Source organism: Pteropus medius, unplaced genomic scaffold (assembly GCF_902729225.1).
Source record: "Pteropus medius unplaced genomic scaffold, Ma_sr-lr_union100, whole genome shotgun sequence".
In the NCBI taxonomy this organism is placed as follows: Eukaryota; Metazoa; Chordata; class Mammalia; order Chiroptera; family Pteropodidae; genus Pteropus; species Pteropus medius.
Window position 1 is genome coordinate 22,011,351 of NW_024354500.1, and position 17,149 is coordinate 22,028,499.

At 31.4% G+C, this 17,149-nt stretch overlaps 1 protein-coding gene across 7 annotated transcripts in view; it reads right to left on the minus strand.

Annotated features, from left to right (window-relative positions):
* Positions 1–17,149, minus strand: part of ADGRB3 (adhesion G protein-coupled receptor B3) — a 654,835-nt gene that overhangs the window by 277,150 nt on the left and 360,536 nt on the right. For all 7 annotated transcript variants that reach the window (XM_039852889.1, XM_039852886.1, XM_039852892.1 and 4 more), the window contains one exon: positions 5,563–5,665. In XM_039852889.1, coding sequence (XP_039708823.1) covers positions 5,563–5,665 — 103 coding nt within the window. The remainder of the gene's footprint in view (positions 1–5,562; positions 5,666–17,149) is intronic.

The window sequence follows — 17,149 nt, forward strand, 5'->3', positions numbered from 1 at the left end:
CGAATAAATTTAATAAACACCTAAGTAGCTAGATTCTTTACAGATTTAACACATAGCATAAGTCTTTTCTTTTTACAATCGACAAAATACAATACTATGTCCTAATAATATTTTTTAGGTGTTGTAGTGAAGACAAGGGTGGCAGGGGTGTGTTTTGCTGCTACAGTCTATAAGCTGCGAGCAGAGAAGGTTTGTGAAATTGCTTCAAGAGCACAATTTATCTGTGAATGTCAGAGGTGTCCCTGTCATGCAGCACCTGGCTCCACAAGGCCCTTCCTGTGGCTGTATAGGTAATGCAATCTCGTGGCTTCCTCTAATTTTGCCTGATATCCCACCTCTACTTTACAATGACCATTCTCATGGTTTGGTGATTCCTTTAATCAGGTACCTGAAGTGCTGGTATAAAAATCAACAACAACAACAAAAATGTAATCTCTAGTTGCTAATTGATTTTTATGGAATAATGTCTTATCAGTATTTAGTATATCTGATTCAAAATGGCACTATTATTGTATACATATATATTATCTTTATAATCTAAGAACTTAGCATCATAGAATAACACAAATTTATTTTGCAGTTCTGCAGGTCAGAAATCTGGTGATCTCAGCTGGTCTCTGCTCAAGAATTTACAAGGCTGAAATAAAAATCTTGGCAGAATTTTACTCCTTTTTGGAGGGTATGGGGATAAATCAATGTTCAAGCTCATTCAGGTTTTAGCAGAATTCAGTTCTTCTCTCTTATAGGACTGAGTCCACATTACTTCCTGATTGGCAACCGGGGGTTGATTTTAGCTTTTAGAGGCTGCCCACATCCCGTGACTTATGACTCTCTTCCTTCATGGTCAAAGTCAGCAATGACAGTTGAATCCTTATGTTGCATGTCTCTGACCATAGCCATTAGGAGAAGTTATCCCTTTTTAATGGCTCATGTGATTAAACTGGACCTACTCAGACAACTCAGTATAATTTCTCTATTTCAGTTTCCTTACCCTCAATCACATCTTCAAAGTCCCTTTTGATGTGTGACATGTTACAAGTTCTGGGAATTAAGATGTAGACACATTTGGGGGCCATTATTGACATGCTATATATCCCAGGGGTCCAATCTGGACAGCCACTTATTTTTGTAAATAAAATTTTATTGCAGAGCCATGCCAGTTTGTTTATATATTGTGTATGGCTGCATTCACACTACAATAGCATAGGTGAGTAGATGGGACGAGACCACTATGGCTCCCATGCCTAAAATACTTACTGACTCTTAACTGAAAAAAGTTTGCTGATCCCTGCTCTAACAAACTTTAGCATAAGCAGCATAATTACTTTACAATCTTTTTTGAAGAATATTAACTATGTACAGTGAATAAAAATTAAGTGAATTTGAAATGAAATTGGGAAGAATGTTTACTAAAGTTTAGAATTTAGGATATAACCAAAAAAAAAAAAAAAAACTGTTGCTAGAGAACAATTCTATCTCAATTTCAGCCGTTGGCAGAGCCATCAGTCTGCTTGTCTAGTTAGCATTTCATGACTCTCCTATAAAAATTACAAAGAGTTTTATGCAGGCAAAACATTAGAAATCTCTTCCAAATGGATAGAAACAAGGGTAGAAAAGTAATTTAAAAAATAAAGGGATACAAATACCTCTTTGTAGAAATTATAGATGTATAGACTGGATTTCTTTAAGCTTTGGTAAGTGATTTTTAATTTCTTAAGTTGTTATCAGCCTTTGATATTCACGAAAATACCTATTGATGAATGTTGGAATCTCTTGTCATTGTTTTTCATGCTTATCTCATGGTAAAGGCATATTCATTACATTCTCTCATTGTGTTTTCCACTACTGTTTACAAAAGCTATGGCTCATGATTAATTTTAGTTTATACACATAAAACTCCTTAACTTGTTAGCTTGATATTATTAGTATGCAAGCAAATATAGCAAAAACAAAACAAAACGAAAAAGTCCAAATTCTCATGAGATTTTTTCTGAATAAGAACTACAAATGAACTTGGTGGATTTTTTTTTTTTTAATTCTGAAAAATAGGCAGTATCACACTACCTAGACCATTTGTGTTATTACCCAGAGGAAGAAATAAAAGGAAAGGCAAGACTAGACTGCAGAGACTGTAGGGCAGCATAGTCCAGTTTGTCTTTTCACTAGGAATGGAGCTACATAAAGACTTGTTATTTGGAAAAATAATGTGTTTTCTGGCTTACAATGTTAATAGGGAATGAGATAACTAAAGTGGATTTATTTTTCTTACTCTTCTAACTCATCTGTAAAGATAGGGATATCATCCACCTTGGAAAGTCACAGCAGGCTCAGACTTGTCAGATCCAAGGCATACTGATGGTGGGTATGTGTACCTGTGCATGGTCCATTACATAGGTCTCAATCATTACTTTCAATAAAATTACTAAATAAACTTCCTTATGCATTAGAGATTCTGGCAATATTGATAAGTATAAATGTTACACTGAAGAAACCTAAAATAATATGAAAAACAAAATTCTTTTTCTAAAAAAAGCAAATTTGATATATTTTTTCAAAGCAAGCAATTGCTAAGTCTAAACATTAAGGACCACAAACCCTGATTCTATAGGTCATAACTATAAAGCCATAAGCCAAAAATAAACTAAGAATAGTACATGACTTATTAATTACTTATGAGCTGGTTAAAACTGAAATTGGCTCTGCTAAATACAATTTGGAATTTCAAAATTCCATATTCTATTACCTATTCCTACCAGTTCCCAAAGGCATTCATATATTTCAAATACTTGAAATGGTATTTGTAAAAAGACTTTTTAAAAGAACATATTTCATTTAGAAAATCTTAACAGGCTATTCCCTATACTCATTATAACTATTAATTCCTACGCTCCATTTTTTTTCCACATGGTATATGAAATAGATATAATTTCCAAGTCATTATTCTTTTCTGAGCTCATAAAAGTACAGCAGATACTTTTGATTTAAGAAAATAGGTGAAAGTAGACTGACTTGATATTAAAAATATCATTTAAAATAGTTCAATTTTGAAGGCAATAACAATGATTATATATCTATATAGTTATAGAAATTTCAGTTCTAATCAATTTCAATATTCATGTTTAAAATATATATCTTTTCTTTACATTTTAGGGAAGACTATTATATTCTAGTATAGGCTTTTTTGATTATCTCTTCAATGGAAATAAACTGAAATCAGCATATGGAACTATATAATTATAAGACTGGTAATACAATTAAGAGACTAAATCAGTCACATATTTCTTCTTTCAATGAACAATAAGGTATTTACAAAATCTAATTTGGATATTAAGTATAAATACAACAAACATTAGAAATTCAAAACAGTAGATCATGAAGGACTGTATGTATTAAGGACTGTATGTATAAACACACCACAGTGCAATAGGTATTATAAAACAGTGGGAAGAAACGAGGGATTGTGCAGTTCAGAAAGGCTCCAGTGTGTGGCTGTTAATTGGGGCAGCCTGTGAAGACAGGCACAGGTGGGCACTGCAAGTAAGGAGAGAAAAGAAATGGGAACATTTTGCAGCATTTTCTTCTCCAGCGTAAGCTTTTTTTCTTCCTCTTCCCACTGCCCCTTTTGTAACAGATTTGTCTACATTAGCTTAAATCTAGGCCTTCTGTAATGGAGATAGTATTGTTCTGGGGATCCAGTCAACTAACTCACTCAAAATATTGAAAGACAGAATTCTCAGTGACCTGTGATAATATCTCACCATTCTTATATTCTGACTTTCATTGCCACTCCAACATCTAGCTGGTGCTTAATAAAATTTATTTACTGTACACTCTGGTTTCCATATGTAGAAAATAATTTTTCATATGGTTTATCTCTTCTGTAAATCAGCTGTCCAAACGTGTCCCCAGGAAAGTTTGACTCAAAGCTTAAATCCTGTTCATTTTAAATAGTTTTATTGAACTAAAATCGTGAGACTGTTTCATCAATACTTTTTTTGAGGTTACTCTTTCTTCAATTTATGAAAAATCGTTATTTATTGAACATGATCTTTAAATTCTAAAGAATGATTTATCTTGATTTAAGAAAGTTTTACAAATGTTCATAGAAATTGTTTTTTTTTTTTTCATAAGAAACACTGGATATATTCTGACACTGTGGTGCTTTTTCAGTAAGTAATTCATGAAATTAATACCTTATTACTTTTCACCAATGCTTAGAACTAGATAGGCATTGCCATGATAAATAATAAAAACAAAAAAATAAATAAACAAGTATTTTTAGAATAAATTTTGAACAGATAAAGGAATAAGCTCCTACTCAAAAGTAATGTTAAAATTATGTCCCAGGTTTTAGTGCAGAGATGAGATTAGGGCTATACTAAGGTATGAGTAGGTAGATATTATAGAAATAAAACACATTCTTGAATTTAAAACCAGTATGGTCACATTTTGGCAAAAGCAGGAAAAGACCTAATAGTTTAAGTATTAATTATGATGTTTAAAAGTTATTGCTGAGAGATTTGAGATTTTCATTTAACAATCTAGGAAGCCTGAAGCATCTTAGTAAAAAGTGGTTTATAGATAAGACGATTGATATTTTTTATAATACCAGGGCTGATTTTTTAGGGGAAGTCATAAATCATAAAACAACAGAAAATATATAGGATTTTTAAGCCATAGGATGTGATTATAAATTCCACTGTCATTTGCTAAGTATATCAATCTGGAAAAAAAGACAATCACTTTGTGATCCTGTTATTTATATGTAAAAGTCAACTGATAGAAATTTTGCAAGGAATAAAAATATATGTATATGCAATACACAAGACTGGCTTACTTTAATATAGAAAGTATAAAAGTATAATTAGAAAAGCCATAATAGAAATCACCTTCCTTGCCCCTACTTATCAATAATTTAAGTATTCAAAGTAAACATATAAAAGATAAATAGATATTCAAAATTTCCACATAAGGTCTGAACAAGATTTAAAGAACTCCAGTTGCAGTTGGATGGATTTAAGAGAAGGCTCTTGCCTGTCTAGAATGGAATATTTAGATTCAGATCACTGGGACATCCAGGTAGTTTGAAGGTTTTTTTAATCCTTGACTTAGCACTTTTCAATGCTGTCCCATCCATCCCTTTACCCTGAGTACCCTAGAGTTAATCACTCCCCTCTGTACTGTGTTTATAACTTGTATTGCTGCATGCATCTTAAGTCTATGTATTTACATAACAGCCTTCCCTACCATATGGTAAGAAGGCTTCTTATTTATCATATTTTCCCCCACTGCTTAGCTCAAAGCCCAATAAAGATGTGTACACTGACAAACAATTTATTAACTATTATCTTGAGTAAACTGAGGAGAGTTTTATTATAAGCAAAAGTACAGAATAATATGGCATTTTGTTTCTATATAATACATATCTTATTAAATTAATTCATTTGCAACTCTAAAAGCCTAGAAAATATGTTCTGGTCTTATTGGTCAAAAGAATGACTGTTAACTATCTTTAAAAGGTAAATTCTATAAGCAACTCAATGCCAAGTAGATGATACTTACATTAGCCAAATGAGCTAGTTCTATCTCCAGGAACGAATCAGTTGTTTTGGGTTCAGGCCTTATTGTGACCACGATGATTTTGGAATTAACGACAGTATAATTTCTGAAACAGAGTAATTATGATTAAAAGGAGAAAGGATTTGCAAATATGAATTCCTACTGCTCAACACATGTTGGGGTGGGTTGTTAAATAAATATATTCTAAGCAAAAAAATAGGGCAAGTAGATTATAAATGTGATACTAAAGTACTATCCATGGAAAGATACTGCTCATTTTTTGTTATAAACAAACCATATCTGGAACTAGAACACTTTGGGGAGGGGGAAGCTACTGCTGACTGTTACCATTTTAGATGCAGGAAAAATGAAAACGCAAGTGTACTGAGGAGCTTTCGATGACTTAAATCTAATTCATCTATGAGAGAGATGAATTGTGAATTTAAACCTTCAGGCAATCTTTAAATGGATATAATCCATTGATCTCGAGGTGGACCTAACAGTTTTGTTCTCCAGGAAACCAAATATTCTTCTTGCAAAGTGCTGTCTTGGCATTTTTAAGACTATCTCAAAATTCATTAAGATGAATGACTAGAATGTAGTATAGTATGAAAGCAAGTAGAGTTTAAACATAAATAAATACTGTTGATAATTACTGACCATCATTCATTTCAGCAATAGAGATTTACAGGCTACTTCTTCATCTGAATATACTTAATGTAAGGAACATCTTTGGCTTTAGAAATATCTTACCAAGTATAGTCCTCTCAAAAAAAAGTTTTAAACATAATTACATTTATAAGCTCCAAAAATTATACATAAATATAAATATGTAAAACTAAACCAACTCTCTTGCATATATAGATTTTCATTCAACTTGTATAAAATGCTACACATCAACTATTATTTAGTAATTTAAAGATTTTATTGTACTTGTAGCTATTTGAAGAAATATAAGTCACATATACATATCTGTGTGTGCACGTTTCCATCCCTCCTTTCTGATTTGAAACAAACCACTTGCTCTTCCATAGAGCATGTGGTATTCTGAATAATTAATAACAGGTATCAAAGACAGTTCTTTAATTGTTTCCCTTGTTTGTTGTTCAAGACATTATTTATAGATAATAAAATTCACCAATTTTAAGTGGGCTGTTTAATGCTTTTGGTAATTGTCTACTACCATGTAAGCACCACCATAACAAGACAATCTGAACAGTTTCTTTGAGCCTCTTTGCACTTGATCTCCCACTTCCAGGGTTCCAGGTAACCATGGACATGTTGTCACTATAATTATGCCTTTTCTATAATTTCATTTAAATAGAATAATATAGTACATAGACTTTGTGTTTGATTTAATTCACTTAGCATAATGTTTTTGAGATTCATCCACTTTATTACTCTTCATAGCTGAGTAATAGTTCATAATACAAATATACCACAATTTGTGGTCTATTGATCAAATAAGTAAGTGAATTTTTGGTTGCTTTTGATTTTTAGCTTTTATGAATAGTAGCTATTCATAGTTGGCTATTATAAATAATTGGCATACATATTTCCTATATGGACATGTATTTTCATTTATCTTGGGTAAATACCTAGAACTGAAATTGTTTGATCATGTAGGAAAAGCAGTTTAATTTTATAAGTTGCTGCCATATTGTTTTCTAAAATGGCTGTACCATCAAAGTCATATAAATCTAATATTGTAAAACAATGTTGAACCTCACGTTCTTTATAAAAATGTTCTCTTATGCAATGTTTTTTTGCCACATGATTTCACAAAAAAAAAAAAATGCTAAATATGCCACAGTTGGAAGAATTTATTATATTTAGTAGCAGAGAAACTATAAACATTTTGAGTGAGATAACATTTTTAACCCATGTCTCATGTATTTAATGGTGTCAACAAATTCTTAAACACTCAAGAAACCTGATATCCAGCCTAACAGTAAACAGTAAAAAACAACAAAGTATAAATTTGTTTTTATATTTCTCATGGGGAAGGCAGTTGCAAACTAAGAGAGCTGGTTTATTGCCCTTTATTTCACATAATACTAAATGAGTTATTTGAAGGTAAGGTGTATCAAGAAAAGTATGAAAGAAAGCTCTAAATGCCAAGCTATCTTTGCAAACTTGTTCTTCTCTGCTTCTCTGTTAGTAAAAGTGATCAGGAGATCAAGTAAGAATGGTGGAATTAACAAAGCTGTGAGGTGATACTGGACAATTAATTATATTAGCAGTTCTGACAGGATTCTCAGAGAATAACAAGGTGTATATGGCTTGGAGTTGGGGAGAATGTCCATCTGTCACCACCAAAAAAAATTATAGATGAGTCCTGAGCCCACAGATGCAATTTTTTTTTTTTTCAGACTAACATGAATGTGTTTCAGTTCTGGTTTGTTTACCTGAAACAAAAATATTTACAGATCACCTAAATTCAATCTGCCTATTCATTCTGGTTTTATTTATAATCCCATTTTCTGCTATAAATAAAACCCAATGCTAATTTAACTCAACTGCTAATTTTAATTAATAAATGGTAGTTAAATTTGATAGTTTACAGATATTTTACATTATTTTAAAAGTTGCATAAATCTATAGTTTACCAGAAAAAAAATGGATATGGGTATTCTAAATAGAAATTTATAATTTGGTCAATATATTTATGAAATTCTCATTATATGTATAGACATATATGGATTTTGGACCTGGGAAATTGGGCTATGGAAAGCGAAGTAGCTAAGATAAGCAGCCTCCTACAGGTATGTTACTCTGTGTCAGGTTCATCAGCTATTCAACTGGCCTGATGGAGATGGACCCTGGAGGATGGAGTCTGTCTTACGGCTTTCACTTTGTGTGTGTGTGTGTGTGTGTGTGTGTGTGCGCGCGTGTGCATGTGCACGCGTGCTAGATTATTTAGAATACAATTGGGAAGGATGCATGTCAAAATATTTATGCAGATGGATGTTCTTATCACATTTATATGAGTACCTCTGACTGTGCTATTAACATGTGTCTACCTCTACCACAACATCCATTAATGCTATCTATGTATGTCCCCTTCCACAAGATTATAAGTTCAATGAGGGCAAGATTTGTACCTAGCATTTATATATGTTCTTTTGCACTAAACTGGTCATGTTTTAGTGCTAACAGATATATGAATGTCTTATTAAATGCACACTAAAAAAAATCGAACTTTTGATCAAGCTGATTTAAATGTAATTCTAATGTTATGGTATTAAAATACTTAATGAAGGAAAATAAGAAAATTTACATTATGCAATGGTATCCTTTTAAAAACTTGTATAGTGTACAAAATTACCTTTAATTTATTCCATCAATTTAATCTAATTTGCATAAGTGAGTAGCTGGCTCCTTATGTGCCATGTCAAGCTTTGTGATCTACTAACACTTCCTGGCTATGTACACATTTGTATTCACTGCTAGGAAAGCAGATCTTACAACCAAATGGATTTCATGACTAAAGTAATAAAACTCTTTCCTGTCCTTGAGATTTGTACTACTTGGTATCTAAAACATTTAATAATGTGTAGAATAACCCACTCAAAATAGACCTAACATATTCTTCACAATTTTTACAAAGGCTTAAGGAGCGTAGGGTACATGAACCCCATCTCAAAGAAAGTAAAATTTGTTTATAAAATACAATAATGCTGTTTACAAGAGACTCACTTTAGATATAAGAATATACATAGGCTGAAAGTGAAAGACGGAAAACAATATTTCATGCAAATGGTAACCAAAAGAGAGCAGGATGGCTATATTTATAGCACACAAAATAAACAATAAGTCAAAAACTGTAATGAGACAATTAAAATCATTATATAATGATAAAAGGGTCAATTCAACAGAAAAATAGAACAATTATAAACATATAACTAACTTATAGCAAAGCACCCAAATATATGAAGCAAACAGTGACAGACTTAAGGAAGAAATAGATAGTAACACAATAATAATAGAATATCTCAATATAATATTTCACTTTAATTATGAATAGATTAACCTGCAAGTAGACATATAAAAACAGAGAACTTGAACAACATTATAGACCGATTGGACCTAATAGACATAACACTCTATTCAACAACAGCAGAATATACATTCTTCTCAAATGCATATAGAGCATTCTCCTGGATAGATCTCAGGTGAGGCCACAAAAAAAGTCTTAACAAATTTAAGATAATTGAAATCAAACAAAGTTCCTTTTCTGACCACAGTGAAATGAAACTAGAAATCAAAGGAAAACTGAAAAATTTACAAATATGTAAAAATTAAACAATACACTCTTAAACTATCAATGGGTCAAAAAACAAATCGAAAGGGAAATTAGAAAATACCTTGAGACAAATGAAAATAAAAATAAAACATTCCAAAACATATGGGATGTAGCAATAGCAAGACTAAGACAGAAATATATAGGACTAAATGACTCCATTTAAAAAGAAAAAAAAGATCTCAAGTCAACAACCAAATTTTATATCTCAAGCAAGTAGAACAAAAACAAACTAAACCCAAAGTTAGAAGGAAGAAAATAACAAAGATTAGATCATAAATAAATGAAATAGAGAATAGAAAAACATTAGAGATCAACAAATTTGACAAGCTCTTAGCTAGACTAACTAATAAAAAAGAGGTAAAGCTCAAATAACAAAAATCAGACATTACAATTGATGCCACAGATAAAAAGGATCATGAGACAATGAACAATTATATACCAATAAACTAAATAACTTTAAAGAAATTAATAAATTCCTATAAACATAACAACCTGCTAAGACTGATTCATAAAGAAATAAAAATATAAACATACCTGTAACTAGTAAGATTGCATCAGTAATCAAAAACCTCCCAATAACAATAACAAAAAGCCCAGGACTAAATGGGTTCACTGAAAAATTCCACCTAACACGTTAAAAAAGAATTTCTTCTCAAACTCTTCTAAAACACTGAAGGCAAGGGAATAATTCAAAACAGCATTACCCTGATACCAAAATCAGGAAAGAGATATTACAAGAAATGAAAACTACTGGCCTATACTCTTACAGATTGATAGAAAAAAAATTAAACAAAATACTAGCAAAACAAATTCAGCAACATATTAAAAAGATTATACACCATGATCAAGTGGAGTTTATCTCTGAGATGCAAGGATGGTTTAACATGTGAAAATCAGTCAATGTAATACACTACATTAGCAGAATGGACAAAACTACATAGTCATCTCAACTGATACAGTAAAAACATTTTTTAAAAATCAACATTCTTTATGATTAAAAAAACTTTCAACTAATTAGATACAGAAGGAATATACTTCAACATAGTCAAGGTCACATATGAAATATCTACAGCTAAATCATACTCAATGGTGAAAAACAGAAAGCGTTCAATGAAAGATCAGGAACAAGGTAAGGATGCCATCTATGGCTACTTCTATTCAGCATAGTACTAGGATCCCTATCCTAAGCAATTATGCAAGAAAGAGAAATAAAGTTCAACCAAATTGGAAAGGAAGAAGCAAAATAATCTTTTTGCCAATGAAATGATTTTATATATAGAAAACCTTAAAGATTCCACAAAAAAACCTGCAGAAATAATAAACTAGAAAAAATTACAGTTTACATCAACATACAATATAAGTTGCAATTCTATACACTAATGATGAGTAATCCAAAAGAAATGTAAAAAATCCCATTTACAATAGCATCAAACAGAATAAAACATTTAAGAATTAACCAAGAAAGTGAAAGACTTGTACACTGAAAACCAAAAAATATTGCCGAACAAAATCAGAGAAGACACAAATGAATGGAAAGACATCCCATGTTCACAGTTTGGAAGACTCAATAATATTGCTAAAATGTCCATACTACCCAAAGCAATCTATAGATCAACGCAATTCCTATCAAAATCTAAATGACTTTTTTTTTTTTGCAGAAATAGGAAAAAAATCCTAATATTCATATGAGATCTCAAAAAACCTAAATAGTCAAAAACTCTTTAGAAAGAGAAACAAAGCTGGAGGCCTCATACTTCCTGATTTCAAAACATATTACAAAGCTACATAAAGTCAAAATAGTATGGTACCTCAGTAAAGACCAATGGACTAAAATAGAGAGCCCAGAAATAAACCCTCTCATCCATGGTCAAATTATCTTTAATAAGGATATCAAGGCTACACGATGGGGAAAGGCTAATCTTTTCAACAAATGGTGCTGGGGAAACTCAATATTCATATGCAAATTAATAAAGTTGGACCCTTAGGTTGTATCATATGCAAAATTAACTCAAGATTGAAGATCTAAACATAAGACCTGAAACTTTAAAATCTCTAGAAGATAACATAAGTAAAAATTCTTCATGACATTGAATTTGGCAATGATTTTTTTTGATATGACACCAAAGTACAAGCAACAAAAGTTAAAATATATAAATGGTAATACATCAAACATAAAAACTTCTATGCAATAAAGGAAACAATCAACAGAGTGAAAAGGCAATCTACCTAATAAGAATATTTATAAGCCGTATGTCTGATAAAGGATTAATATTGCGAATATAAAAGAAAATCCTAAAACTCAATAACAAAAACAAATAATAAGATTTTTAAAATGGGCAAAAGGCTTAAATAGATATCTCTAAAGAAAATACACAAATGGCCAAAAAATTATATAAAAAGATACTCAACATCACTAATCATCAGAAAAATGCATACCAAAACCATAGTGAGATATCACTTCCCACCATTATCAAATAGATAGAAAATAACAAATGTTGGCAAAGTTGTAGAGAAATTGGAAGCCGTATACACTGTTGGTGGGGATGTAAAATGGTGCAGCTGCTATGAAAAACAATATGGAGAGGCTTCGGAAAATCAAATATTGAATTACTATATGATCCAGAAATCCCACTTCTGGGTATAAATTCAAAGAATTGAAAACAGGATCTCAAAAAGATTTGCACACCCATGTTCACTGCACCACTATTCATAACAGCCAAAAGGAGGACACATCCTAAATGCCCACTGAAAGATGAATGAAGAAAATGTGGTATATACAGACAATGGAATTGTATCCAGCCTTAAAAAAGAAGGAAACTCTATTATATGGTACAACATGGTTGACCTTCCAGCACATGATGCTAAGTGAAATGAGCCAGTCACAAAAAGGCAAATACTACATGATTCCTCTTATATGAGGTATCTAAAGTAGTCTATTTTTTAGAAACAGAAATTAGAATGGTGGTTTCCAGGATGGGGGAGGAGGTAAAATGTGAGTTGTTTAAGGAATACAGAGTTTCAATTTTGGAAGAGAAAATATTCTAGAGATTTTTTTTCACAATAAGGTCAATACAGTGAACACTACTATTCTGTATGTTTAAATATAGTTAAAAGGGTAAATTTCATATTATGTGTTTTTAACCACATTAACAAAATGCAATGTAGCATTATAGAAGAAACATTACTGGAGGGGATTATGCAACTAACTGTACAAATAAAGTATAGCCAGGTATGGTACAGTAAAAAGATGTTAACTATTTAATTAAAATTATTAAAATTACTGTAGTCTCTCCATTTTTAGAATTATAGTTCATATAACTTCTATTAAATAAAACCATAATAAAATAGATGACTGCATATAAATTCTGGAAAATGGGGACTTTATCAAAATTATTACGCTAAATGCATTTGTTTTTAAAACAAAAAAGTTGATGGCTGCTGAAAAAGAGTACTGGGCTAACTCAGAGATTTGAACTAAATAGAATTTCAAGTTAGGTTTGCTAAGAATATACACTTAGAACCACAAAGAAACTAAATAATCAGGGATTTAAAACTACTTTAAAAAGGTATGGCCAAATTAAACTCAGATTTTTGTAAATAATATACTGACTATGTAATATTACACTATTTTGTAGTACCAGTCATGTAAATTTATTTTCTCCATGGATGATTTTAATTTCCCCATGAGAGGACACTACAAAAAGATACAGAACTTCACAAAAATATAATATTTCATTGCAAATGCAGAATGAGGAAGCAAGTTTCAAAGTTTAGGTCGGGAAACTGAAGAACAGGTGCTCTTGAGAGAACTTGCTACTTCAAGTTGATTGCCTTCAGGATGTATTGGTATAAAAGTGATTATGTTTTTGTTTTTCTATTATTTCCAATATTATTTAGTTCAATTGCTTTTCTCGGTTGCTTTTAATTCCTATGATATCGAAAACACAAATGAGTTCCATTTTCTAAGTATAAAAAAATAAAATTCCACATGATTTATCTTTATTAGGTTAGTGCACTTGACAGAAAATTCATGTGATTTTGCATTACTGGAATTTGTGTCTTTTTACAAAATAATTTTCAAACAACCACTGCCTTATGAGAATGCTGTTTTTTGTTCAGCTGTATTTTTTTCTGGCGTTTTAATACTAAAGTGGAATTTGTATATAATTTTAATGAGATACATTGCAATATCTTGAATGTTAATAGCTTCATTAAAGTGCTTTCTTTTTTAAAAAACAGGATTATATCTTCTATTTGTCCTACCAGGAAAACTAGACATTGCTACCATACTCAAAAGTATTGTAATTTTCCTATAAAACTGGAACCTGACTTTATCAAATGAATCAGAAAATGGATTGTTTACAACTGTTTCTGGGACTCTTTAGCTTGAGTATATGCTTGGATACACTTTTTCCTTAGAGATAATTTCCATAAGATAAATTCTTAGAAGTAGCATTGCTGTATAAATGACAATTCATTTTTAAAGCCTTTTGATATTGCCAAATTGTCCTACTAAAATGTTTTTACTGTTAAAAAATCTTCACCAGTTTAAGTGTTCACCAAGCTGTGAGTGATTGTTAGTTCCCTGACATGTGTGAGGCCTGTGTGTAGCTGATCTCATCTTCCCCTAAGGACCCTCTGGCCTAAGCTGGCCAACCTTCACCTGGGCTCAAAAATGGTCAAGGGGGTGGAAGAGTGACAGCCTCAGGCTTTGGTGTCAATAGCCTGGTTTGGGGCCACATAGCTGACTCCAAGACTCCTTAAGCCTGGAGTCTTGGCCACTTCCTCTTGGCCCTGGCAAGATTTTCTACAGAAAACACATGGGTATTCACACTAATACACAAGTGCATGATTTTTACTGCTTAAAGGAATGAATATTAGCATCATAGAGGCAGCAAGACAGTGGAAGAGTACTGGTTTTGGCAGACAGAAGACGAGTTGGATTATAACTCAGTCACATAGTGGACATAAAATCTTAGGCAGGTCACTGAAGTAATAAGGAGCTCAGTACTCTCATGTGTAAAATTAGAGTTCTGGAGGGTACTAACCTTTAAAGGGCCTTGCAGCACTAATATCCACTGGTTCTGTGCTTTTTAACTATAAGAAATTATTCTGAAGAAGAAGAAAATTGGGAGGCTGAGAAAAGCACATATTTAGTTTGGATTCCTGTAGAGTACACTTCCTTCAGTGAAGGGACAATTCAAATATACTTCATTGCAAAAGGGAAGACAATCAAATGGTAAAATAAAAAATGCAGCTCGAAGAATAGCTGAATGCATATTAGGGCAAGCGAAGAAAGAAGTATCTAAATAAAAGAGTCAACATGCAGTTATTTCTGTCTTTGTATGAAGGAAAATTTCTAAATTATATCTACTCAAAACATTATGTCAAGTTCTTCTTTCTAGTCCCCATGAGGGAAATTATGCAAAGTATTGTTTTGAAAATGATGATATCAAAATATAAAATCACTGGAAATTCAACAGCAAGCCTAACATTATTCTGTGTGTGGGAAACTTTCCGCCGAAAATTTCAACAGATAATTAGTAAAATGATCACTGAAGAAAATGTGTTATAAAAATTTGGTAAATAATAAGTAAATATATAGAGCAAATTTGTATTTTTTTTTATTTGAATAAGAAATTTCCTCTCCTATTGGGTGCACTTCAGAGTCAAATTTATACAGTAAAACAAGATATATGTATTTTATTTCTCTGTTCCTAAAATATTTTTATAGTATAAACACCAAATTTCCATGTAACTTAGTTTAAAAAATTGTTTATATAGGGTATTGTATCAGATAAGATAATTATTCTGCTAAACACTTCTTGGATCTTTATTAATTATTAAGCACTATTCTGAGAGTTTTGATTGTAGATTTTAAAGAATTAAGGCAATAAGGTTAGTAGGGTTTCTGCTTAGTAAATGTTTGCTGAATGACTATAAAACAAAGATATCAGCCCTGTCCTTTAAAAGGCTTACTCTTATTTAGCAGATCTAAATTTAGTACGGTTACTCACTAAACTTTCTGGAAAAATTTTTTGAAAAGGAAAAACAAGCCTGAAAATGCTCAGTTTCATTGTTTTACTGTATGTAATAAAAGAAAATGAGAAATAAGTGCTAATATTTCACCTTTCAAATAGTACTTAAACATTTCATCTTGAGCATTCGACTGTCATTATTTCTAGTCAATGATTCTAAATGTAAATATTGTTTTCCAAGTTATTTAACTAATTACTTTATACCTAGAAAGTATGAGTAAGTATACATATTTATAATTCTTATACAAAGGTTAAGAACTTCAAGCTAAAGAATATGTCAGAACTCTAAAATTCCATAATTTTATTGTAATAAAAACAGGGAATTTTTGAAGATGGAAAAGAATTTTTGAGTTCAATTCCACGATTTACAGATAAAAAAAGTCAGTGACTTGCCCAAAGGCTAATCTTCAATCCTTTATGTCACAGGTGGTATTAGGGGAGCCAGTGCTTTGAACTATTTCCTGCTTTATCCATTAAATAATCCATAATGTATTCATTAATTCTACTCATAAGTTGTAAGTGACCAATGCCTCTGCCATGAGTTAAAAAAAATGTTTTTTTTTCTCTTTACAAAAGGCTGATATCCCTAGATAAATTCCAATTCCCTTGACTGTAAAAATTATGAAACTTGGAATAAGCTGATTTCATTTGTGTAGGTGAGTGTGTGCTATGGTATTATACAAAACAAGATTAATCATAATGCAACTTTGTTAGACATGTAGGGAAATGAATTTACAATCTAAAGTACTTTACATTGAATAATTTATTTGCATTCATTATATCCCTCAGCAGCAAATAGGGTAAATATTGCACATGAACTTGCTTTTATTTTAATGTTGAACTGAAGGCAGATGATTGCAGAGTGACTGGACAAGTTGAAATTAAAACCCAAGTCATCTAATTTTAAGTAGTGTATAGTATAGAATTCTTAAAAGATGAGCTTTACACAAATAAATTCCCTGTAGAAATAAGTGTCTAACTTTGAGTATTTAGGTATACTTTTAACTTTAGCACATTTCTTCTCAAATGAACATCAGAAACAGAGTCAGTGTAACTTTAAATGCGTTTTAATAAACCAGTGGAAAAGTTGAGAGTAAACTTATTAGTTTTGAAAATTTGTTATTAGTAGAACAAAAACAAATACAAACATATCCAAATTCCATTCAGAGAAAGAAGTTAGACAAAGCTAAACTTCCCACAATTGTCTCTGTAGGTGAAGGAGAACCTGCATTCAAGAGGGACCCTC